The sequence below is a fragment of the Oryctolagus cuniculus genome, chromosome 2 (genome assembly GCF_964237555.1).
Source record: "Oryctolagus cuniculus chromosome 2, mOryCun1.1, whole genome shotgun sequence".
Classification (NCBI taxonomy): domain Eukaryota; kingdom Metazoa; phylum Chordata; class Mammalia; order Lagomorpha; family Leporidae; genus Oryctolagus; species Oryctolagus cuniculus.
The window spans coordinates 157,659,051-157,684,346 of NC_091433.1; the positions used below are offsets into that span (position 1 = coordinate 157,659,051).

General features: G+C 56.3%; 1 protein-coding gene across 2 annotated transcripts; it reads left to right on the plus strand.

The window, feature by feature from the left end:
• Nucleotides 1–20,089: 20,089 nt before the first annotated feature.
• On the plus strand, nt 20,090–24,391 carry SIX2 (SIX homeobox 2). 2 transcript variants are annotated; one of them, XM_017340797.3, is made up of 2 exons: nt 20,090–21,154; nt 23,187–24,391. In XM_017340797.3, the coding sequence occupies exons 1-2, from the start codon at nt 20,595–20,597 to the stop codon at nt 23,515–23,517; spliced, it is 891 nt and encodes a 296-aa protein (XP_017196286.2). In that variant the 5' UTR covers nt 20,090–20,594; the 3' UTR covers nt 23,518–24,391. The 2 variants fall into 2 exon arrangements, with proteins under 2 accessions (XP_017196286.2, XP_051695129.1); XM_051839169.2 differs by having other exon boundaries at nt 20,102–21,160.
• Nucleotides 24,392–25,296: the final 905 nt, after the last annotated feature.

The following is a 25,296-nucleotide window of genomic DNA, read 5'->3' on the forward strand; positions in this document are numbered from 1 at the left end:
AGGGCTTCCACCTTCCAGTAAAGGGAGTTGAGTGAAGCCACTCACAGTTCCCTCTCCCCTCCAAGGTGAGAAACACAGCATGTCACACGAGGCTGTCACACAGCCCACGTCTCTCTCACTCAAGCTCAAGAGAGAGAAAGAGGCAGAGCCCCAGGGCCTTTCACAGAAGCAGATGTGAAAATTAGAAATGCCAAGTCACCAGTCACCAAGCTGTGCCCTTCTGTAGCAACAAAATTCGTGGGTCCAGTTCAGGGAACCCTACGCTTGCCTTCCCAGCTGTGAGTGTACATGTGTGTGCACACACGTGTTTGTGTGTGTTCACATGGGGAGGTGTGTCAGGCCAGTGTCCTCTGCACGTTGTGTTTCTGTTCCAGGAAAGACTGCCAAGTGGGTAGTTTATACTGGAAATGGCCTGGAATATCTCACTATTTATGTAGCTACGTGTCATGCGGCCTTTTAATTTAACCCTCATTCCAAATGCATGACACGGCCTTTTGACACCTTGAAGAAATGTTCCTCAGATGACAGCCTGGGCACAGCAGCTCCGGGCTGCAGAAGGAACAGAGCCCTGAAAATTAAAAGTGATTTAGGTCCTCTTAGGAAATGCTTTGCTTCAGGCTACTTGATGTGGTCATTTATTAAGTGACTTAATCAGGAACACTAACTCAGCCTCAGAGCAATTAAGTCCCTTTCTGGGCACGCCTGGGTCCTCCCAGTGACAAGCGAGGTGATGCATTCCTCACAGGACCAGCAGATGAGAACGCTGTCCCCGGGGCTAAACAGTGGTCAGCTGCTCAGCCAGGCAGACTACCGCGCTGAGAGCCAGACCTGGAGTAGCCGCATCGCAGGAGGCCGATTGCGTGCAAGCCAGTTTTGAGCCTGGTCTCATTGCCCCGCTATGGGAAGACTGGGGTGAAAGAATCAGAGCCTGGCGGAGTCTGAAGCTTCCCCAAGATCTCCTGGCCCAAGCTGTCTTCCCTCTGCCAAGGAAACAGAAGGTTAGAGCCCAAGGCCACACACCTCGTCTCTGCAGATCTGACACTCGTACCCTGGACTCCTTCCTCAAAGGTCAAGGCTCCTGGCTCAGCTGCAAGGGGAAAAAGGCTCTCCAGGGTTCTGGTGTGGTGCTTAAGGGGCATTGGGGACTTCGCAGGGAGCCAGCTGTGTCTCCACGATGAGCAGGGCTGAATGGACTCTGTGTTCCTGCAGGGGCATCCTGTGGGCTGTGAACAGAGGAGGGAATTTGTCCAAAAAGATTTATGCAGGAGCCAGTGTTGTGTCATAGTGGGGTAAGCCACTGCTTGCAACTGAGTGCCAGCTAAATCCTGGCTGCTCTGCTTCTGACCCAGCTTTCTGGTAGCACTCCTGGGAAGGTGGCAGGAGATGGTCCACGTGCTTGGGCCCTTGCTGCCTGCACCGGAGACCCGGATGGAGTTCTGGTTCCTTGCTTCTGCCCAGCCCATATGAAGATGTTGTGGCCATTTGGAGAGCAGACAAGATTTCTCTCTCTCGCTCGCTTTCTCATTCTCTCTCTTCCCTTCCCCTCCGTGTGTGTGTGTGTGTGTGCGCGCGCGCGCATGTGCACCAGCACATGTGCATGTCTTTCTCTGTTGATCTGCCTCTCAAAGAAACCACTTAAAAAGTACCTTCATGGGCCTACTATGGGTCAGGAACTGCGTGAGAAACCAGGAATATGGCAGAGGACAGGAAGTCTCTGCCCTAGTGAGGGATTTTACCTTAGAGAGGGGCAGGGAGGAAGATGGAGGGTAAGAGCGGAGTAGGTGGGTAAATGGATGGATGGGTAACTAATGGGTGGGTGCAGGGGTGATGCAAAGTGGGTGGGTGCCTGGGCGGTTGCTGCATCAGGAAAGGCAGGAGCGCAATAGCTTGGAGAAGGGCCTGGACGCAGATCCCTGCACACCTGCACCTCCCCCAAGCCTGCAGTGCAGCCGGGCTCCACCCTGGCCAGACGCTCTCCTGCTCAGATCCTGTTCAGTGGATGCCAGTCCCCCATGGCACAGAGACTCTCAGCCCCATGCTCCAACACCACCACTGCTCCAGACCAGTCCTGCTCCTGCACCCAGGCTGACACGTCTTCCCAGAATGCCCTCTCTGCACCCTTAGCCTGTTCGCCTCATCCTCCTCCCTGCTGGCCCCCAGCAGGTGTGCCGTGCCTGGCAAGCCACACTTGCCTCCCTCACGCTCAGCTAAATGGTCAGATCCTCCAGGATAGGAACTGTCTTCCAGTCAGGGTCACCATGCCCCGGAGCAAGTGGCTGGGCTCACAATACATGATCAATAAAGACTTTGGGAGCAGCATAGGATATGGGCAAAGCAAGTGCCAGGGGTCCTTAGGACACGTGTGTGGCTGGGGCTCACCCCAAAGAAGTGGCGACACCCGGGCTTTCCTCCTGGAATCTGCTGCCTACAAGCTTGCCCCTCCCTCCTCCACGGCTTCCTAGGGCAATACGGGGCGGGGCCTGTTGCACTCTTCACAACACAAATGCCTCTTCTGAGCTGCTGAACGATGGCTCAGCTCCTTGGATCCCAAGGAGAAGGCAATTTTCACTCTGGCACGCAGGAAGTGCAGAGTCCACCTGGCTTTGTGCAGCCGCTGTGCCGGGCTCAGCGCCCTGCCAGGTCAGATCTGGGTACCTGCTCTACCGACCTTCAACCAGGCAGGAGTGGGGAAAGAGCACCTCCTGTTGATGAAAACCCTCTGGGGTTCCCCAGACTGCCTTTACCTGACACCGGCACAGGGCCTTTCTAAGCAGATGAAAGATGAAGAATTGACCCTTCCTCAAAACAGCTGCAATGCTGCACTGAAGGAAGACCCCCTAAATTCACATCAGCTTTGCAGGGGTCCTTGACTGACCTCTGTGCCTTTGGCATCTGGTGAATCTTAGGCACCCCTTCTCAGATAGTATTTCAAATTCATAAAATATTCACAAGGGGTAGGCGTCTAACGGAGTGGTGAAGATGCCTACATCCCACCTTGGAGGGGCTGGGCTCCAGCTCCTGACTACAGCTTCCTGCTGAAGGGATCCTGGGAGGCAGCAGGTTATGGTTCAAGTCACTGGGTCCCAGCCAACCACACAGACTACCCGGATGGAACTCCAAGCTCCCAGATATAGCCCAGCCAAGCCTAAGCTATTGTGAGCATTTGGGGAGTAAATCAGTGAATGGAGTGCGCTCTCTCTCTCTCTCTCTCTTTCTGTGTATGTGTGTATGTATCTGCCTCTCAAACAAGTAGTTTAAAATATAATAATTGCAAAGAAAATCAAGTATGTTGAAATAAATTTATAAAACATTTTTAAAAATGTGACCAAGGAACATACGTGCTTTTCTTAGCATTTTAAATTGCAAGATTGGCAGCCTGTCGAGTAGGTACCCTAATTTCAAAGCTGTGGACAGCACAACTGTTTCAACATGTCTGCTCTAGCTGAGGAGGGAGTCCGGGGTGGCGCTGCTTCCCTGTGATTGCGCCACGCACTGGAAGGGCCACTAGGGACAGTTCGAGGGCACAGACAACGAGGACGACACTCTGAAGGCTGTGCAGACGCCCCTGTCAGCATTTTCGCAGGGTGATGGTACTCTGTGGCGCGATCTTCCGCGAAAGCCTGCATTGTCTGCCCCAGGCTCAGCAGCGGGAGCACAGGCAGCCCTTGGAGGAGACTGACAGCCTCCCACGCCAGGAACCGTTGGAGAATGGTTCATCAGTGTGGAAACGTCCTCCCTCTCACGCCAGCCAGCTCAGGACACAAGGAGGGGACAGCGGGAAATGGATTCCATGCTAGGATGAGCCAACCCTCAACCAGGTAGCTTCTCTCCGGCCCCCGCTGTCACTGACACCAAACACCAGCTGGGTGTTGTGGCACCAGCAGTCCTGGCGCTGTAGCTCAGGTTGCCCGGCCCAGGGGATCACCCAAGCAGAGGGCCCAAAGGCCCAGGCTTTGCCTGGGTGCTCAGTCCCACACAGGCATCAGTCAGCCTGCCTGACATCTGGGCTCCTGCCACTCCTGGTCAAAGACAGAGTCAGCGTTAGCTCCACAGACCTGTGCGCAGAGGAGTGATACCGGATGATGGGTCCACGCCCAGATTCCACAAGCAGTACTTGGTTCAACTCCCTTCTCTGCCGCATCACTGATTTAACATCCCGGAGCCACAAGGACCCAGTTTACAGTTTACAGTCAATAAAATGGGCCTGACAATAGTTACTCACCTTGTAAAGCTGTCAGGGGCATCAGTGAAATCTTTTTTTTTTTTTTTTTTTTTTTTTGACAGGTAGAGTTACAGACAGTGAGAGAGAGAGACAGAGAAAGGTCTTCCTTCCGTTGATTCGCTCCCCAAATGGCCGCCACAGCTGGAGCTATGCCGATCCCAAGCCAGGAACCAGGTGCCTCCTCCTGGTCTCCCATGCGGGTGCAGGGGCCCAAGTACCTGGGCCATCCTCCACTGCCCTCCCGGGCCACAGCAGAGAGTTGGACTGGAAGAGGAGCAACCGGGACTAGAACCCAGTGCCCATATGGTATGCTGGCACCGCAGGCGGAGGATTAACCTAGTGCCCCATGGCGCCGGCCCTGAAATTTATTATTTTTTTTAAAGATGTATTTACTTATTTGAAACACAGAGTTACACAGAGGGAGAAACAGAGGCATAGAGAGAGAGAGAGAGGTCTTCCATTGCTAATTCGCTCCTCAAATGGCTGCAACAGCCAGGCTGGGCCAGGCCGAAACCAGGAGCCAGGAGCTTCATCCAAGTCTCTCACGTGGGTGCAGGGGCCCAAGGACTCGGGCCATCTTCTACTGCTTTCTCATGTGCATCAGCAGGGAGCTGGACCTGAAGTGGAGCAGCCAGGACTTGAACTGGTGGCCATATGGTAAATTATGCAGAGCTGTAGGAAGGGGAAAGAGGCTGGTGTCTGAGATCGTGGCAGGAAAGCTAAAGGCCAAGAATGGGCTCTGCCCTTGAGGCCCTGGGATTCCTGCTCTCACCCTCTTGCCTGCCAGGCTTGTGGATGCAAAGGGAGATGAAAGCACTATCCTTAGACCCACAGGGGAGCTGGACCCCCATGGCAGCAGGAGGCCTCCAGTGTCCGGCTGAGCCCCAGCCCTTCTAGCCTGCCCACACCACGGCTGGACCTGTGAATTCCCAGCACAGAGCACCACCTTTTGTGTGCATGTGCATAGGAACCTTTTCTTGAGGAGACAGCTTTCTTCACCTTTCCAATAGTGTCTCTGATTCCACTGCTCTGGGGCCAGTGTTCCGGTGCAGAGGGCCTGGACTTGCAGTGCCAGTATCCCATCCTGGAGCCTCAGTTCAAGTCCCAGCTGCTGTGCTTCTGATCCAGCTCCCTGCTAATGTGCCTGGGAAGGCAGAGGAAGATGGCCCAAGTGCTTGGACCCCTGCCACTCATGTGGGAAACTTGGATGGAGTTCCTGGCTCCTGGCTTTGGACTGGCCCAGCCCTGGCTGATGAGGCCATCTAGAGTGAACCAGCAGATGGAGGGTGGAAGGCCTCTCTCTCTCTCTCTCTCTCTCTCTCTCTCTTACTGTCACAGACAGACAGACAGACAGGTCTACTTCCTAAAAGCCCACAAGAGCCGGGCCTAGGCCAGATGGGACACTGGAGCTGGGAACTCAACCCAGGTGTCCCGCATGTGTGGCAGGGATCCAAATCCTTGAGCTGCCTCTGAGGGTGCGCATTAGCAGGAAGCTGGACTGGAGAGGGGAGCTGGGACGTAAACCCAGGCACTCGGACACAGACCATAGATTTTTTTTTTTGTAAAAGATTTTATTTATTTATTTGACAGGCAGAGTTATAGACAGTGAGTGAGAAAAACAGAGAGAAAGGTCTTCCTTCCGTTGGTTCACTCCCCAAATGGCTGCAACGGCCAGAGATGCACCGATCCGAAGCCAGGAGCCAGTTGATTCTTCCTGGTCTCCCATGCAGATACAGGGGCCCAAGCACCCGGGCCATCCTCCACTGCCCTCCTGGGCCACAGCAGAGAGCTGGATTAGAAGAGGAGCAACCGGGGCTAGAATTGGCACCCATATGGAATGCTGGCACCGCAGGTGGAGGGTTAACCTACTGCGCCATCGTGCCGCCCCAGGACCATAGATGTTTTAACTGGTGTCCTGCCCTCTAGGCCAAAAGCTCACCTCACAGTTTGTATTTCAGGAGGGAGACGGTCAATAGTAATCAGTCCAATGGGATACCTTCCCCTGCTGGTGCGTGCTAGGAAGAAATGGAACAGCTAGACAGTGAACAAGGGCAGGAAGCGCCAACATGAACGTCAAGCCATGGAAACGAGTTTTGCCATGTTTGAAGAACAGGAAGGAAGCCAGGGGAGCTGGGGTGTAACCAGCCGGGAGACAAAGAAAGCACGCAGGGTAGGAGAGAAGCAGAGCTGGATGACCTGGGCCCTGGCCGCACTCTCCTTAAGAAGTGTGTGCTGGCTGCAGGGGGAATCCTGGAGGAGGAGCGCTGCCTGGGGGAGTTGTGGGGAGAGCCAGAGCAGGGGAGCTGTGCACAGGCGCTGAGCCAGGCCCAGGGGCTGGATGAGCAAGGCAGCCGCAGACCCCGGCCTCAGGAAGCTCGCAGTCTGAAGCAGAGTGCTCCGAGTCCCCTGCCTCGCTGGACTCTTCGTAGGAGCAGATGCGATCTAAAACCCCTCGCTTGGAGTCTACACACGGTGAGCTATGCTTTATAAATGAGCCAAAGAATTCTTTCCTCCTGCTCTCTGCAGCCCTTTCTGCCTGGGAGGCCCACCTCAGCCCTGGGCTCACCCAGACTTCAGCTTGCCCCTCTCATACCCCTATGCTAATTTCCCTGTTGCTCAAAGCCCATAACAAGCCTACCTCCTCCAAGCAGCCTTCCATGCCCACGCAAGCACACCACACGGCCTCCCTCCCCAGCCCGTGCCCACCCCAATGCAGTGACAAGCAGGGGCGGGTGCTCTTTTGTTGGTTTTGTTGACCAACTTATCCTCCTCAGCCTGTCAGAGCCTAGCACAGAATCAGACTTTAAATCCTCCTTTGATGGATATCTTGGGACATGAAGAATATTTGTTTCATTGACCGGAATGGAATGAGATCAGATTGCATTGTTGGTGAGCACTGTCATTGTTGATGTGGGTGACATTTGACCTTCTAGAAACTTCTCAGATTAAATGTAGGTTACGAGGAAAAAAGCTAGTAGAAACTATAGATCCCTTATGAATGGCCCAGCCATGTGCCACAGTAGCCACAAAGATTACAGTGCGTTGAGCTTACAAATTTTTCCAATCAAGAACACGTGCTATTCAGAAGGGACAAAGTTCAGTATCTGAATTTATTTACATTTTCTACTTTCAACATCTATGTGTTGTACCACCTATCTCTCCCTCCCCCAAAACCAGAATGAGATCATCATACTAAAGTCCCTTAGATGGGGTTGCTTTGGGGGTAACTCAGAAGTCTATGGTGCCTTCATCAAGGAGAGAGGCGCCTTTCTCTGAAGGAAGGAAGGAACCTCCACTGTGATATGGCCTTGACTAAACAAGTTCAGAGTTGGTGAACTCAAGGGACTTCCATAGCCTAGACAGCTCATAGCAAGAGTCTCGGGTGATTGCTGACATCATAAATAAGAGTGCCAATTGTTAAATCAACAACAGGAGTCCCTGGGTTCATGCTCCCCACGCAGGATCTCTGTCCTTAATGTGTTTAACTATGAAACCCAAAAACAACACTACTAGTCGAACAATACTCTATACCTGGTTTGGTTGTGTGAGTGCAACCTGTTGAAATCCCTGCTTAGTATATACTAAGTTGATATTCAGTATATGAAGGTAATTGAAAATGAAACATGATGAAGGGCAGGATGGGAGAGGGAGTGGGTGAGGGGAGGGCCACGGGAGGGAGGGAGGTTGGGGGGGAGCCACAACAATACAAAAGTTGCATTTTATATTCTACTTAAAACTATTGGTTGAACTCTGTAATTAATACACAATTACTCTTAAGTGTTTAATTAATGCTATAACTAGTACTCAAATAGTATTTTACACTTTGTGTTTCTGTGTGGGAGCAAAATGTGGAAATCTTTACTTAATATATGCTAAATTGATCTTCTGTATATAAAGATAATTGAAATATTAATCTTGATGTGAAGGGGTAGGGGAGAGGGAGGGAGTGGGAGAGGGGAGCGTTGTGGGTGGGAGGGAAGTTATGGGGGGAGGAAGCTATTGTAATCCATAAGCTGTACTTTGGAAATTTATGCTCATTAAATATATATATATATATACACACATATATATATATAAAGAAGTCTATGGACTTAAAGGTGAACCATCCCGTGACCTCAGGAATTACTTCTGCATGTGAGCGGGGAAGTACGGAGCCATCGTTCCTATAAATGAGCTCATGTGAATTCACGTGTGTATTTGTGGGGACCAGTGTTGGCCTGTATGTACTTTCACTGACTTGTGTCCACATGCCTTTCTGTTTGATTTGTGCATCCATGTGTAAGTATGTGTGTGGATGAGCCCCCCACCTACCCTTTGACCAAGGACTCAAAACGAACTCTTAGCAACACCACACACACACCCGGAGAGTCATCATGTGGGCTTCATTTAAGCCTTGCCCGTGAGGAAAGCTCATCTCAGGAAGAAGACTTGTGAATTTCCCAGTCTGATTCTGCCTGTTCTCATGGGGCACCTTCTCCCAGGTCTGCCCCTGGCCCCAGCCTTCTGCCCTTAGAGCTTCCGGGTGAACACAGCGCACCCTCTTCACCCACTGCTACCTCCCCCTGCATCCACATTAGACTACATTCTTGTCTAGTGCTCATACTCACTCATTGCTCAAAACTGCATCATTTCACGTACGTGTTCTGTGTAGCGGCTTGCAGTGTAGCTGTTTGAGGAGGGAACACAGTGGTTGGTAGTGCAATCTGTGGCCTCTTCCTGCTGCAGCCCTGTGTCCACTCTGCAGACTCTTCCTGATCCTGAAGGAACAAGCTGGCAGAGATATTGAGAGTCAACCAAACAAGGGTGGAGTCATCTCTGGTCCTCACAGGGTAGCGATATTGTCCTAAGTTAGGCAGTCCCAGGAAAGCCTTGACCCATAGCGGCACGAAGCAAGGGAAAGAAACGAAGCTACCTTAGGGGTGGAGAATTGTCCAGCTGGGTCCTGGCTCCAGTTGGCCACATGCAGGCACTGGTGTCCAGTGGGGAGTGGGGCACCCAGGATTGATTCCCTGCTGCATGGGTGCCCAGGAGCTCCAGTCTAGTGGACAGGCAGGGTAAAGTGCTGCCTGAAGCCAGATGAAGAGCAGCCTCAGAATGCCAGAGGCCAAGACCCATCTGAGAATTACACTCCAGCCAGTGCTGGATGTATGCACAATACCTGACCCCTAGGGGAGAGGGCTGGTATTAAGAGCTAAGGCAAGGGGACTGGGCATCAGGACAGGCATTCAGATCCATGAGAAAATGGACTGTTAAAAGGGCAACCAGAAGTTCTATGAATCTATTTCTATATAGCAACTTCTCCAAAACTCAGTGGCTTGAAATAAGACCCATTGTTGATTTGACTCGTGAATCTGCCATTTGCTCAGTGCCATTTGCTCTGCTCCTATGGCATTAGCGGAGATAACTTGACTGCAGCTGGACCATCCACTTCCAAGACGGCACATTCCTGGAAAATGGTGCTGGTTCTGCTTGAAGCTCAGCCAGGCCTGCAGAGCCTCGATTCTTTCTTGCATGGGCTATTTCTCCACAGTCTATTTGGGCTTGTGGTGGATCTCAGGACTGAAGTATCCCAACAGTCCTAGGCTTTTCATGACCTAACCTCAGAAACTACATTGTGTCAACTGATGTCAGAGTCCAAGCCCATCCAGATGGGAGGGGACCACCCACAAACACGTCCTTCAAAGAGAGGAATGTCAAAGTCATCTTAAAGAGAAAGAAAGCATATGGGATGGGAGACATCGTTGCAATCATCTTGAGAAATTGCCATCTTCCATGTAAGTAGAATATTACTCATGCTACAAAATCCATTCCTTCCTCAAATGGCGTGCTCCTGAGAGGCAGACAGAGCTCCCACCTGCTGATTCACTGCCCAAATGTCTGCAGCATCTGGGGCTGAATCAGATGGGAGCCAGGAGCCAGGAACTCAGGCCAGGTCTCCCATATCAGCTGGCAGGACTCAGCCACTTCAGCCATCACCCACTGCTTCCCAGGATCTGCATTAGGAGGAAGCTGGAATCAGGAGTGGAGCCAGGACTGACTCAAACTTGGGTGTGCCAATAAGGAAGGAGGACATCTTAACTGTTAGACCAACCTCCCACCCTTCAACAAAGACTTTTCTTGAGGTGCTACCATATGCTAGATGAACCAGAAAGATATGATCCCTGACTTCAAAGAGCTCACAGTCATGGTGATGTCAGGTAAGAAATCAAGGGGTGATAGTGCTGGGAGACAAGCGTAATGAGAGTGAGGACAGGGAGAGAGGTGGGAAGTGGAGCAGAGCCACAGAGCCCCACATGGCAGGGAGGGAGGGGGGCAGGGATGCTTTCCAGGGCAAGTAACTTTTTTTAAAGATTTTGTTTATTTGTTTGAGAGGTACAGTTACAAAGGAAGAGAGGAAGAGCTAGAGAGAGAGGTCTTCCATCTGCTGGTTCACTCCCCAAATGGCTGCAATGGCTGGAGCTGGGCCGATCCAAAGCCAAGAGTCAGGAGCTTCTTCCAGGTTTCACACATGGGTGCAGAGGCCCAAGTACTTGGGCCATTCTTCACTGCTTTCTCAACCATAAGCAGAGAGCTGGATCAGAAGTGGACCAGCTGAGACTCAAACAGACACCTATGTAGGATTCCGGTGCCACAGGTGGAGGCTTAGCCCACTGCACCACAGTTCCAGCCCCAGCAAGTAACTTCTGATTTGAGTTCTGGAAGGTCAGGGGATTGGGACCAAAAGAATAAGTTTCCAGGGAGAGGAAACAACATGTAAAGGGATTTTGAATGAGAGAAGGAAATAAGAGAATACTTCACAAAAATCATGAAAAAAAATCAAATAAAAGGTAAGTTTCTTTTGGTGCAAAATATTTGGAAACCCAACCATGGTTTTTCATAATATGTGTTTTCCATGAGCTTTTTGAATACCCTGCATATGTTACTCAGTTTTGCAATAGTAACAATCCCCTAAATCTCAGAGGTCCACCCCATGCGCAGGATTCCTCACACATAGCAAATGCAGGCTGCAGGTCAGCTGTGGCACTGGCTGGAGCAGCCCCTGTCTGGGTTATCTAGGCAAAAGAGGAAAGAGTCCTGGTGGCCTCTTACAGTGTCTCTAAGAGCTTCTCATCCACTCACAGCTCTTTGATCAACACCTGCCACAGAGCAGAGCCCAGCGGAAGTGAGGCAGGGCGGTGCGCTCCTCCAGCAGGTAAGCAGGTGGTGGTGAGCCCATGGCTGCAAGCCCTTAAGGGTGTCTGAAGCCTCGAGGAAGACGTGGACAGCACGGGGAGATGAGCCGGACACCCATGCAAAGGCTGATGACAAAGAGCCTCGTACACCAGGCTCATGACTGTAAGCTGCAGCCTGGGTTAACAGTTGCCAATAGAAGAATTTAAACACAGAGTACTGCAATCCTACCCGTGCTCTACACTGGTGACTGTCTGATTTGTGATGGATGATTGGAAAAGGTGCCAACATTAGAGAATGGGGAGGATGGGGAATGGAAGGAAATGATTTAATGTCTGCTACGTACCGGGAACAAAACCGGCACATTGGATAGCAGAGAAGAACAGTCATTCTTCCAAGTCGGGGCTCATAGTCCCTGCTGACTGGGCAGTGGGCCACACAGTCCACCCCCCACCTACCCAAACACCACTGATGGAGTGGGGCTCCAGGGACCCAAGATGAGCCTGTTCTTCCTCCCTCCCTCCCTTACCTTTCCCTCTGCCTCCCTAACTTGCTCCTCCTCCCCTTTCAAGAATTTTGGCCAGAGATCTTAGAGTGTTTCCTGAGTGCCTGACCCCAGGGGACACACTGAAGGCTGGGGACATTCAAAAGGCATAGACACAGGAGAAGGTGCTCTTGAGAGAGACGGAAAGGCAGAAATGCTCAGAGGTGAGCAGCAAAAGGAGCCCATTGGAGCACGAGTGTGGGAGGAAGTAGCTGAATTAATTTCTTACTACTTTCCAGGTTCTGGTTCCATTCTTCCTAAAGACAATGGTGTTCACTGCCCTTGAATCCATGCATCCTTTTAATAAATTTATTCCTTTATTTCTTCTGTTAGTCTGGGTGGATTTTTGTGATTTGACTAAGATACTTTTTTAAAGATTTATTTATTTATTTGAAAGTCAGAGTTACACAGAGAGGAGAGGCAGAGAGAGAGAGAGAGAGACAGAGAGACAGAGAGAGGGAGAGAGGAAGGGAGGTCTTCCACCTTATGGTTCACTCCCCAGTTGGCTGCAATGGTCAGAGCTGTGCTGATCCGAAGCCAGGAGCCAGGAGCGTCTTCAGGGTCTCCCACGCTGGTGCAGGGTCCCAAGGACTTGGGCCATCTTCTACTGCTTTCCCAGACCATAACAGAGAGCTGGATCAGAATGGAGCAGCCGGGACTAGAACCGGTGCCCGTATGGGATGCGGGCACTTCAGGCCAGGGCGTTAACCCACCGTGGCACAGCACAGGCCCCCTTGACTAAGACATTTTAAGTCTTTGAGTCCTCCAGGCTCGCCCCAGGTGTAATGGACGTGGACTCCATGGGGCCACCAGTACACACCCCACTCTATAAGCTAGGGGGCTGTGCAGCTCGCCCCGGCTGGGGAACACAGACTGAGCACCATGGATCTTAGGACCGCTCAGGGTCTGGGGGCTGAGACTTGGCGATGACAAGGGACGGTTCTTCCTATAGCCTGAGTCCATCTTTGTCCTGACGCCTGGAAGCTGGAAGTGCCTGGGAACCTGAGCTCAGAGAGAAGAGAGGCATGGGATGAAGGAAGGAGCTTGGTGGAATGGCTGGTCCCAGGGAGGTGAGTCTGAGCTGTGCTTTGAGAGCCGGCCTTGGGCAGCGCTGCGGGACTGATCTCTCTGCCGCAGTCTCATCACTGAGGTGGAGTTGTTAATTACGCTCCTAAGAGGCATGTGGCAATAAACGTTCAGCCAATTCCTCCTATTACTACTTTTGCTATTGCAGAGGATGGTAGGGCGGTAAGGCTTAAGGTTTATGGGATGGGTTTAGCATCAAAGACTGAAATTCCAGAAGCACCTTCCCAGTCTCACGACCTCCTCCCAGTTCCTTGACCTCCCTAAGCCTGCCTCCTCATCTGTGAATGCTGACTCTCTATAGGGTTGCAGTTTCTGCAGCCACGGGGCATTCGCATACCACCTTGTGCATGGAAGGCCCCGTTGGTGGAAGTTAGCTTTCATGTAAACAGATACATCTTGCTCTACCTACAGGCACAGTGGACTGTGAGGACAGAGTTAGGGAGGGGAGAGGGATTCTCTTCACTTGTCCTTCATCACGATCACAATACACACACACACACACACACACACACACACACACTACAGTTCTTTCCATGTGACTTCTGCCCTGTGCTCAGCTCCTAGAACCAACACAACCAGGAGAAAACTTTGCCTCAACCCCAGAGGAACACGCGTTGTCACACCTGTGTGCAGCTGCCTTTTGCTTTCTGAGAAGTGTTCTAATGAGACCAAAACCTGGAAACACCATCAGATAACGCAAAACATTTTGGCAGCTGAAGTTTTCCCATTTGTCTCCACACAGGGATCCAGCCTTTTCGCATACATTAGCTCATTTCCTCTTCCCAAAACCCTGGGAGCAAGGTGCTTATTATGCCTGCTTTTATTTCCCACTGCACCCCCACACTGGGAAGCTGACTCCATAAAACTAAGTGGCTGTCACACGGTTACTGAGTGGCAGAGGCAGGAGTTAACCCAGGTAGCCTGACCCGGAAGCCCACACTGGCCATCCCCAGGGCTGCTGTTGTGGATGGTGAACTGCAGAGACCAAGGTGAAAGTCTCCTGTCGTACCCTGTCTTTCTTTCCAGCTGCTCTCAAGAACCTCCAGTCACGTATTGGAGCATCTTCCAGGTCTGGACACAAAATAGAGGCTTCACAAAATATTTGTCACCTGGAAACTTAATACTTAAGCCAGGTGCTTTCTGAAATAACCATAATTGTATGCAACTCGAAACATACCAATACAACCACAACCCTACTGACAATAGCCTCAACCTCCTATGAAGTAGATGCCTCCTAAGGTTCAAGTATAATCTTCAAACCAGACGAATTCAGCTCAGCAACCAGTTATTGAATGCTTGCCGTGCACCAAGCACTGGGCTCTAAGGTTGTTTTACAAGTGAGCAAAATATAGCTCCATGATTGAGTCACTTAACTGAGGACTCAGACCTGATGCTGAAGCCTCTGTTCTACCCACCCTACCTTCGCCACGTGTGAGCATATGCTAATAGCAAAACTGTATGAGAATGGTAGAAATAAAGACAGTTAGTGCAAGAGGGCCAGCCATAGCCATCAGCACAAGCCAGTGTGTCACATCTCTTTGAGGCTGACTTTGGCCATGTCCTGCTGCAGCAGCCTCTGCATGGGTTTCTCTGAGCCACCTGCCCTCCCCAGCAAGTGTATCTTGTTTCTGCTTACTTTATTAAAGTGTCTTCCAGCACTGTGCATAAATTAATTAGCACACAGTCTTCTATAAGAAACAGCCTCTGGATTTTAGCCTTAATTCACAGAGAGGACAAAGTATCGAGTTTCCAACTTAACAATGCTTCCTTCTTCCAGGTTCCCTTTCAAATGCAGAACTTGGTGGAAGCCCCCATGTGGCTGCCCCGAGTGGCCTCGTGGCTGTGGCTGTGGCCTCTTGCCCAGACACAACCCAGATTAGGAGAGCCAAAAGCAGTGACCATTCAGCAGGAGGGGGGTATCACTAATGCTGATGCATTGTAATGATGGTAATAAAAATAGATACTGCACGAGACAGATGTGCCAAATCTGGAATCCCTACTCCCAGATACTGTCTCTCACAGCAGGTAAGGGAAAGGGGAGAGAGAGAGAGAGAGAGAGAGAGAGAGAGAGAGAGAGAGAGAGTCACTTACTGGAAACCTGATCTACCCGTTGCCTACAGAGGATTTTTGTAGCGTAACTAAGGAAATGCAACTGAAGACAGCAGCCCCAGCAACATTAGAATTCTAACTCAGAAAACTTTCTTTCCTGCAACCCGCGGAACTCTGGTAATGCTACAAGCTGTTAGACCGGCAAGTGTAAGAGCGGTGGGTGCAGGCTGCAGCTTTAGAGGCCCCAGGGGACTCCAGCACCCAGTACTACCAGCTGAGTGGCAGCATCCAGCTCTTGTGAGACGGCCCCGACGCGGAAGAGGAGGGCGAGAAGGGGCTGGGAGAGAAACGCAGGGGGAAAGAGCAGGCAGACAAGCTTGCTCCTATTGGCCTGGACATTCCCAGTTGTTGCTGTCAGTCAAACGCCATTGGTCACTCGGCGTGCAAACATTTCCTGGGTGCCCAGACGCTCCAGGGGAACACGCACGGAGAAGAGCCCAGGTTTGCCGCCCGTGCACGGTGTGATCAGACCCCGCCTAGCAACCTGTTGAACCCCTGGGCTGTGTGGGTGTCTTCAGCAGCGCTCCTCGCCGACACACCCCAGGTCTCACGACGTCTCTGCTAGCGCAGAGACCGGCCAGTGGTAGGTGGGGAGCACCGGGGAACCCGCGACCCTCCCGCGCACCTGGCCCCCTAGGCTGGAGGTGGGGAGCCGACGGAGCGCCGTCCGACCTCTGGGGCTCTCGGCGTGGGGGCGCTCGCGTGCACAGACGGGCTTAAGAAAAATAACTCCGCCGCCGACGTCTCCGGCTTCTAGGACCCACAGCCGCGAGCCTGCCGGGCTCCTGCCACTCCCAAGCGAAGCGGCCCGACAGGGAGCGCGGCGCAGTAGGCAAGGACCCTGGGATCGAGGCGTATCCGCCAGCCCGGCAGGGCGGCGCGGGAAGGCGGCCAGCACCCGGGGGCCCGGGGCCCCGCCTCAGATCCCGCCTGGTGTTGGCGCCACACGGGCCGCTGCGCCGCCGGCTGGGCTTCCACACAGAGCCGAGCCCCAGTGCTTACTGCTTTCGTTGGAACAAGGCTCCCTGTGAGTCCGCAGCCTGCAAACCGTTTGCTCCGAAGAGGCCTCTGGGCCGCTGCGTGGGTCGGAAGCTAAAGGCCTGGAGAGTCGAGGGGTCCGTTTTGCTCCGGCCCTTGGGGCCAGAGACCACGCCAGCCACGTGCAGCGCCGGCGACGCAGAAGTTCGCTCCCTCCTAGGAGTGCGGGGCCCGGAGGCCCAGCGCCTGGCGTGCCTTCCCCGGGCGGGAGGCGCGGAGACCTTTCGGAGAATTCGTGTGAGCTGAAGGCCGGCGCTTCGCCCTGCCCCAAACGGTGGACAGCACAGCCATCCGTGGACTGCGGGATGCTGCAGATAGCCGGCTGCGTACTCCTGGACGCTACAGATCGGGCAGGTGCGGACGGGCAGGTGGGGAGGCGCCGGGTGCCTGGGCGCAACCCGCCGGACGCCGCTGGTCCGCTTTCAACGAAACGCGCCGCCCCGGCCCAAGCAGACAGCCGGGTCGCAGCGAGCGTGCGGCGGCTCGAGCGCGCTCCGCCTGTCCGGCCCCGCTCCTAACCTACTGAGGCCCTGGCGCTGGTGGTTTCGGGAGGGCGGAAAGCCCCACCCCGGCCGGGACGCCCAGAGTTCTGAGCCTGGGATATGGGGCTGCACGCACGGCCTGGGGCGCGCGGCGCCAGGGCCACAGTCGGCTAAGGGGGGGGGGGGGTGCTTCTGCAGCCTTCGTAGGCTGGAAAAATATTTTTTTAAAAACAATAAAGACTCTTGGTCCTCAGGTTTTTTGCACCGAGTGCCTGCCTCCTTCACTTCTTCCCTCTGCTCCGATGAAGGCCTTTTTATTTGCTGAACTTGGCAATGGCGGGGGAGCAGCTCCTTGCCCTAGATCACCCGGTTCCTTTTGGAAATGGACCCAACCCAAAGCCAGGGATGAAGGTGAATAGATGGGGTGGGGGAGAGGTGGTTTCCCTCCCTTTCCCACCCCGGAGGGGAGTGCCTACCAGCTCTGGGCTGTGCAGTGGGTGTGTGGTGGGGTCCTCTTGGGAGCTTCCTGCCCAACTCCAGACACCAAGGCCTCGGATTCCGTGTGCAGTTGGTGTGAGCCCGTGGGGACCCAACTACCCGACCACCCCTGCTGCAGTGGGATCCTCCAAGGGGACTTTGGCCCCAGCTTTTGGTGAAAGGAGGCAGACATTCCGATGAAGCCCACATTTCCCTGGGCCTGCAGAAGTGCTGTCCTCCCTAGCCATCGGGCTTCTGTTTGTGCTTGATGAGACTGCAAATGCACACCTCTTATGAGGGTCTGGGGGAGGAAGGAGGACTGAGAGTGGGCTGGGGTGGGATAGACTCCTCTGGGTCCAGGAGCTGGGTCTGAGACTGTGTTAGGGTCAGGCTGGAGTCTGTCACCTCCTCACCCAGACGCCTCCCCAGTGTTCCTCTTGTGGCTGGGGGTGGGGGTGGAGGAGCAGGTAGGGAAAGGGCTGAAGAATGTGGGGAGAGCCTAGCTCACCTTCTCACCTCTTTCTGGCAGTCATCCGGTTTGCTTCTGCTGGCACAGGTTCTGGCCCAGAACTGCCAGAACCAGTTTCCTACAAACCTGGGGGGAGTGAGATAGTCACACCCATCCGGCAGGTGATGGTACTACAGGTTTTCTGTGCCGGCCATCACGCTGTTTCCTGTGGCACCCACTCCATCATCCAAGGTGTCCGTTCTGTCGGCCGGCAGGGTTGACTGTGGGCTCAGGGTGGAGTAGCTGTCCAGAGAGCAGCATGAGAGAGACCGGCAGTGTGTGAACCTCGGGACAATCTGCCTTCCCAGAAGGCAGGACCCAGACGGGAATTTCAGGGAGAGGCACATTCAAGGTGATGGCTGTGGCTGAGGTTGCCAAGATCACCAGCTTTTCAAGGTCCATATTCTTAGACCAACCCCAGCCCATCCCAGTCCAACAGGGATCTGAGAGATCACCCAGGCCTCATCTAAGAATGGGAGAGAATGGGTGCTGCAGACAGGAAGCTGCCACCCTTCCCCACAAGATAGGACCAGCAGAGCAGCTGGATCCTTTTACCGAGTGGCTAAAAAGTGGTCTGAGAAGGTTGTCCTTTGTTGGACGTCAGTAAGGTGGGCCCTAAACCCCACTGAAGCCTGGGATAGACCACTCCATGGGTCCTGGTAGCAGACTCTGGGGCAAACTCTGTATGACATCAGGCAGGACACAGGATAAGGTGCCTGAATGCAGCAGGGCCCCTACCAGCCCCTGGATTTCTGCAAGGATCTGCATTCTGGCATTGGCTTGAAACCTACTTTGATAGTGGCCTCCACACACTGGGGTAGACCTATAAGAGCAAAAGTCGTAGGGAAAGTCCTGGGGTTCCCCCTCTCTCATGCTTGCAACACCCCAAAAGGACTTCCAGAATGCTGGAGCAGACGGAAACATTTGCAGGGCTTGCTGATCAAGACACGGGCACTGGCACAAGGGTTAAGATGCTGCCTGAGATGCCGGGATTCCATAATGGACCCTGCTTCTGAGACCAGCTTCCTGCTGCTGTGCACCTGGGAAGCAGGGGGTGACCGCCAAGCAAAGCCAAAAGTTGGACCCAGAGTTCCGGATTCCAATGCCAGCGCTCCAAAGCTTAAGGGGTGGGAAGAAGAAACGTGGCCTCTACTTAGGTTTCATAGTCTTGGGCTGAAGGCAGGGCCAGAGATCTGTGCCAGCTTGAGTCCTGACTGAGAAGGACGCTCCCAGGTGACAGCCCACCGGGAGGAGAAAGGACAGACCTGCGGAGGAGGTCTTTCAAAATCCTAGAAACAGAGCACCCTCTCCGCCTCCCCCTGCTCTCCCACCTGGTCCCCACGAGCCCTGACCCAAAAAAAAAAAAAGGCAAAAACCAGGAACACACCCCCTCCCCCCATTTTAGGCCCTTCACTCCAGAGCTCAGCGCCCCAAACCCCGGGCTGAAGCAGTCTGGAGTCGAGCTGAAGCGGAAGGCCCACAGGGCCGGCATCCCGACTCCCCACTGTCCTCTCCGGACCGCTTGCCGGGGAAGCGCCACAACCAGGCTCGCCTCCCTGCTCCCCGCGGGCGGATGGCAGGCCTGAGCCGTTCCCCGGCTCTGCGCCTCCGAGGCCAGCCGGAGTCTGCTTCTACGGAGGCCACCCGGAACTGCAGAGCGCTTTTCGGGCCGTGGGACCCGTGGGGGAAGTCTGAGTCCCCGTCCGGCCAGGAGCGCCGCGGCGGGTGGTGCAGTCCGCGGGGTAGCCGGCCGGGCCAGGAATCGGAGACGAGGCGGAATCCTCCGAGAAGTTGATCCTCAGGCGTCCGCCCGCGGCCAAGGCCAAACCGTCCCTACTTCTCAGGCTTCCTCCCTCCCCCTTTCCCTCGGGGACCGCCGGGTTCGGCCTCGCTAGGATGGGGGTGGGGGCGCCGTTAGCCAGAAAAGCTATCTTCGCTCGAGGGCCGGAGCGCGTCCAGACTCTCCCATCCCACTGACCGGCTCCTGGACGGATCTGCCGGCGAATCGCGGCCCGGGGAGGGACGTGGTGACCCGGCTGGGAGCTGCGGCACCTGGCGCGGCCCGGGGTGAGGCTGCAGCGCCGCCCCTTGCGCAAAGCGGCCCGAAGTTTCTTCCCCCTGGAGGCTCCCTCCACCCCCTCTCGCTCGCTTTCCAGCCGGACACCCCCTTAAACGGTCCTCCGCCTTCCCTCCTCTCCTCTCTCCTCCCCACCTCGATCCTCCCCTTTTCTTCCCGGGCTCGTCCCCACGCCCCCTCGCCCGTCCCGTGTCCTCAGGCTCCCTTGTTCTTTGGGCGTCCGCCCCGTCAATCACCGCCGCCGCCAGCCCCCGCCCGGCCCCTCTCCGCCTCCCAGGCCCTCGGAGCGCCTCCGGCTCCTGTCTCGGGCCGCCCTCCGCTTTGCGCGGAGCCCGGCGATCTGTCAGCGGAGCGGCCGCGGGGGGGCGGGGGGGGGGCGCCCGGCCCGCCGGGGCTCGGGTTACCAGTGACTGACAGCGTCTCCATGGCGAATAATTTGACTCCGACTATTGTCTGGCGCGGGCAGGCCCCAGGTCAGATAACCGGACCAATCAGGGCGCGGGCCGCCGCGCCTCATGCCCGCTTAGAATAATATTATTAAAAAAGCTGCGAGCGAGCTAGACGGGAGGGAGAGCAAGCGAGAGGCGAGCGAGGGAGCGGCGGGCGGGCGCGGAGCATGCGGAGCGGCGCCCCGGGCGGCCCCCGGGCTTGGGCGAGGGCGCAGAAGAGGCGCGCGGGCGGCCGGGGCGCGGAGCTGCGCGGGACCCGCGGCCGGCGCGGGGACGTCCTGCAGTGACTCGGGGCGCGCCGGGAGCCAGCGCCCGGCCGGGGGGCCCGCCCCGCCCGCCTCTCGGCTCTGACGGCCCGGCGGGGAGGCGCCCATGCAGGACCGCGCGGCGCGGTGAGGGCGCGCGCGGGCGGGCGGGGGCGCAGCCGGCACCATGTCCATGCTGCCCACCTTCGGCTTCACGCAGGAGCAAGTGGCGTGCGTGTGCGAGGTGTTGCAGCAGGGCGGCAACATCGAGCGGCTGGGCCGCTTCCTGTGGTCGCTGCCCGCCTGCGAGCACCTCCACAAGAATGAAAGCGTGCTCAAGGCCAAGGCCGTGGTGGCCTTCCACCGCGGCAACTTCCGCGAGCTCTACAAGATCCTGGAGAGCCACCAGTTCTCGCCGCACAACCACGCCAAGCTGCAGCAGCTGTGGCTCAAGGCGCACTACATCGAGGCCGAGAAGCTGCGCGGCCGGCCCCTGGGCGCCGTGGGCAAATACCGCGTGCGCCGCAAGTTCCCGCTGCCGCGCTCCATCTGGGACGGCGAGGAGACCAGCTACTGCTTCAAGGAGAAGAGCCGCAGCGTGCTGCGCGAGTGGTACGCGCACAACCCTTACCCGTCACCGCGCGAGAAGCGCGAGCTGGCCGAGGCCACCGGCCTCACCACCACGCAGGTCAGCAACTGGTTCAAGAACCGGCGGCAGCGCGACCGGGCGGCCGAGGCCAAGGAAAGGTACGAGTAAGTAGAACTTCCGCGCCGGCTTCCCCAGGCCCCAGAGAGGAAGAGAGGGTGGCAGGGCGACTGCCCAGCGCAGCCCCAGGAGAGGCCTGCACTGGGCCTCCAGTCCCGGCTGCAGCCTAGCCTGGCTGGGACAGCGCTCGGGTCTTGCCGGAGACCGGACGCACGGGGATTTGTCTAAAGCGGGCACAGCAATGCGGGAAGTTGTCAACCAGCTCGGTGGTCGTTTGTGCACAAAAGTGGAGACACAGTGGGCTTGGGCGCTAGAGCAGGACTGCAGGCCTGAGTCCTCCCCCAGGCAGGCACGGGAGGCAGGGACTGAGGGTCCCAAGGAGGAAGGCCGTGTTTTCACCCAAGTGGAAGCCGGTGGCTGATTTCAGCCTGGCCCTGCTTCCCCACACAGTCCCCCACTCAGCCTCAGCTCCAGGCCAAAGTGAAGTGAGGGCTCAGCACTGCAGTTCTACCCAGAAACAGCCCGGATGCGGAAGGACCTGTGCAGGAAGTTTGCTTGTCTGAACGTGGGAGTTGCCAGCCTGTCCTTTATCCCGCATGGAGAGGATCGAGAGGTGACAGGCTCCTGGAGCAAGTGTCAGCTCTGGGAGAGGAGAGAAACACAACCTCACTTTTCTGCTTTGCTGGACCCAGCATCCCTGCGAGGCCTTTGACCCCTCTGGGCTCCAGCCCTCCCCACCAGGCCCTCCCCACCAGGCCCTCCCCTCCTTGGTGTGTGGCTTTCTGCATGGCTATGGTAAGCGGAGAGCCGCAAAAGGGCTGGGAGTTGTATGTCCTCTGGGAAACCGGGATTTCCTGACCTAACCGAAGCTTTGGCTATTAGGCCTGGTGACTACCTGCTCTGTAACCCCTCGGAGTCCCAAAGCAGAGAGGGGGATGAGACAGGAACTGACCGTGGGAACAGCGTCCAGCCTGAGGTCAACAGCAAAACCTGACACCTGGGGTGGTAGTGTGGGGTGTGTGCAGAGTTTGATCGGGGTCAGGGGTAGGAGTGCTGACTGGTGGAAACAACCCGGAAGGGGCTAGACCCTGCTCTCCGAGGTCATGACCTGGAGCAGCCGGGACAGTGGGGGTCTCAGCTGCTGGCCCTGTGGGAGTATCCCTAACTGAAAAGCAGGAAGAGAAGCCCTTGAGAGTTGGGGTGGGGGGAGAGATTCAAACATGGGGATCTGGGCAGGTGCTGTCTCTGTTATCCTGGTTGAGTCCTCCTCCACCCCTATTGACATTTTGTGTTCAGACTCTCAAGAATTCGGTTCTCAGGCCGGGCCCCAGGTGAGAGCTACAGATTCGGGACCTGAGTTTCTGGTTATATGGAAAAGTCTAGGCCAGGACTTTTCTCCCAGCCAACTTGCTCTCCAAGCTGCCAGGCGTGGGACCCCAGCTGAGGTTTCCACCGGGCCACTAGAGAAAGGGCAGTCCCGTTCCTGGGCCCAGTGAGGAGCCCTGTCACACAGCCTGCCCAGTTTGGACTTGGAGGGGAAGGACTCAAACCCAAGATTCGCTTCTTGGCCAAGGGTTCCGCTCATGTAGAGCGGGAAACAGCGAAGGTTGGTAAAGACCGGTGAAATGCCCAGCTTCAGGGTCTGGGATTCCTCATCCTTGGTCCCACTTCTGTCCAGCCAGCCTGGCGTGAGGAGCAGAATCCAGGCATCTTCTCTTTCTCCCTGGACACCCCCCTGACTCTAGGAAGCCGGGTTTGCCTGCCCCCTGGAAAGCAATGGGGAGGAGCAGGAACTAATGGTGAGCTGGAAAGATGCGAGATTGAGAGCCTGCGAGGCGGAGAGAGGCTACAGGAGCGGGACAGGAGAGAAATGGGGTGTTGACAGACAGAGAGAAGAGGCAGAAGGAGACCCCGAGGCCGGGGGAGAGGAAATGACAGGCCCCGCATGCGCTCGAGGGCACTCGGCCGCGGCTCCCGAGGCGGGTGGAGGGCTCTGGCCCCAGGTGAGGCGGCGCGGCGCGGCGAGACCTGGACTTCCGCGCTGACCCGGCTGCTTTGCTCCGGCGCTTGCAGGGAGAACAGCGAAAACGCCAATTCCAACAGCCATAACCCGCTGGCTTCGTCGCTGAACGGCAGCGGCAAGTCGGTGCTGGGGAGCTCCGAGGACGAGAAGACGCCGTCGGGGACGCCGGACCACTCGTCGTCCAGCCCCGCGCTGCTGCTCAGCCCTCCGCCGCCCCCCGGGTTGCCGTCCCTGCACAGCCTGGGCCACCCTCCGGGCCCCAGCGCAGTGCCCGTGCCCGTGCCGGGCGGAGGCGGTGCGGACCCACTGCAGCACCACCACGGCCTGCAGGACTCCATCCTCAACCCCATGTCGGCCAACCTCGTGGACCTGGGCTCCTAGAGCGCCGCTCGCCTCGGCGCGTTGCCCTCCGGGCTGGGCGCCGGGGACCCAGAGCGGCGGCGTCCGGAGGGGGCGCCCGGCGCCGGCGGCCCCACCAGGTACTTCGAGACCCGCGCATTGAGCGGGCAGAGCCGTCGGTCCCGGGGAAGAGCAGAAGGCCGTCTGTTTTGGTCTTGGTTCGGGATTTGTTTTCAACAGGTTGCTTTTGAGATCCTTCCGGGGCTGGGGCCCCGGGATGGGCCTCGAACCAGGAAAGGGAATCCATGACACTCCGCTCCCGTTCTCTCTCCCACCCGTTGTCTCCTCCTTTCCTTCCTTTTTCTTTTTTCTCTGTTTCCCTGCGTGTCTGGCTCGCCACCTCGTGTGTATGCTTGCGCGTGTGTTTCTCTCCGCTCTTTTCTCCCGCCATTCCTGCGCTCCGTATTCTGGCCCCTGGTTCCCACCTCTCTCCCCTCTACACCCTCTTTCCCACCCTGCCCCTCCCTCCCGTCTCCTACCTCCACGTTCAGCAGAGGGGGAGGCAGAAGAGGGACGACCCGGCTTTTGAATGCTGATGGTCTCGAGCCTCCCCCCACCCACCACACGCGTGCCCCAGGAGTCTGTGGGAGCTGCAGGTGTCAGCTTTTCCTGCTTACTTAAGCGAAAGAGAAAGGGCGGCGCCGCAGACGCCCCTGACCTCCCTGGCCGCCGGCCTCTGCCTCCGCGAGGCCCAGCGCGCTGTGCTCTCCCCGGTCTCCCGGGACGGTGGCCACAGAGTTCCCAGCAGATCGCGCCTCCCGAGCCGCGGACTTGCCGTCCCCCTGTTAACGCCCTCATGTGAATGTTCCTCGGGAAATATTTCTGCTTTTATTTTATAATAAAATTAGAAATCATACATACATATATGGATATATGTCCCGAGGCCCGCGGGCCGCGACTGTAGCCGCGCCTGTGTTCCACACAGGGCCGCTACACCCACGACGAATCCCAAGGTAAATGGACTGTGTACCGAAACGTCCTCCCCAAGCCTTTTGCCCGTGCGGAAAAACTTCCCGCAGAAGCCCACGCGCGGGGCCCTCGCCCACCTCTGGGGTCGGGGTGGGAGATGTGATGCTATGGGGTCCCGCGCGGGGACCTGCGTTTGGGGATGCCAAGACTGAGGCGCGGACTCCTTGTTGGAACGGGCCGCGATGCTCTGGGCGGGCCCACCAGCCTCGGGGACACTCGCTAAGATCCAAGCTTCGGACGCGCAGCCCGGGTGGGGCCTGGGGTGGAGGAGCAGAGGTCTCAAACCTGATGCGAGGTTTCTGCCGGTTTGCATTGAGGATGAAGGGATAGGACCCGAGCGACATCAGAGGAAGCTCGGGCGGCCCGGCCGACTCACGCGCGCTAGACAGGAGCGACAGGGCGCCTGGGCTCGGAGGGTCCTGCGCCGTAGGTGCTTTTGAGGCTGTAAATTAACCTGCAGCGCCCCCACCCCTCCCGGGTTCCAGCCCCCTCTTTAACCAACGCGTCTAAGCCGGTCCGGGCGGGTCTGAAGCGCGAGAGGAAGAAGTCGAGAGTTTTCCGTTTCGGGCTGGGGCTTGGTGGCTGGAGGTACCGAACGCATCCCTCCTCCGCGACCGGGACACCGCGGGCCGGGCTTCTCGGCCCCAGACGGGAGAGGCGGCAGGGAATGGGAAGCTTGTTGGGCTCCACCGTCTTCGTGCTGGACTTTGCGGACTTTCTTTCCCTTTCTGTTAGAATCAGACCTTTTCGCTCGGCCCTTCTTAGTGCTAGGGATTCCGTCCCTGGTGGAGA

Excerpts from the sequence above, each read along its gene's own strand:
- SIX2 (XM_051839169.2), top strand. The coding sequence starts at position 20,595 with ATGTCCATGCTGCCCACCTTCGGCTTCACGCAGGAGCAAGTGGCGTGC. Across the intron at positions 21,161-23,186 it reads GAGGCCAAGGAAAGGTACGA|GGAGAACAGCGAAAACGCCA; the intron begins GTAAGTAGAACT and ends CGGCGCTTGCAG.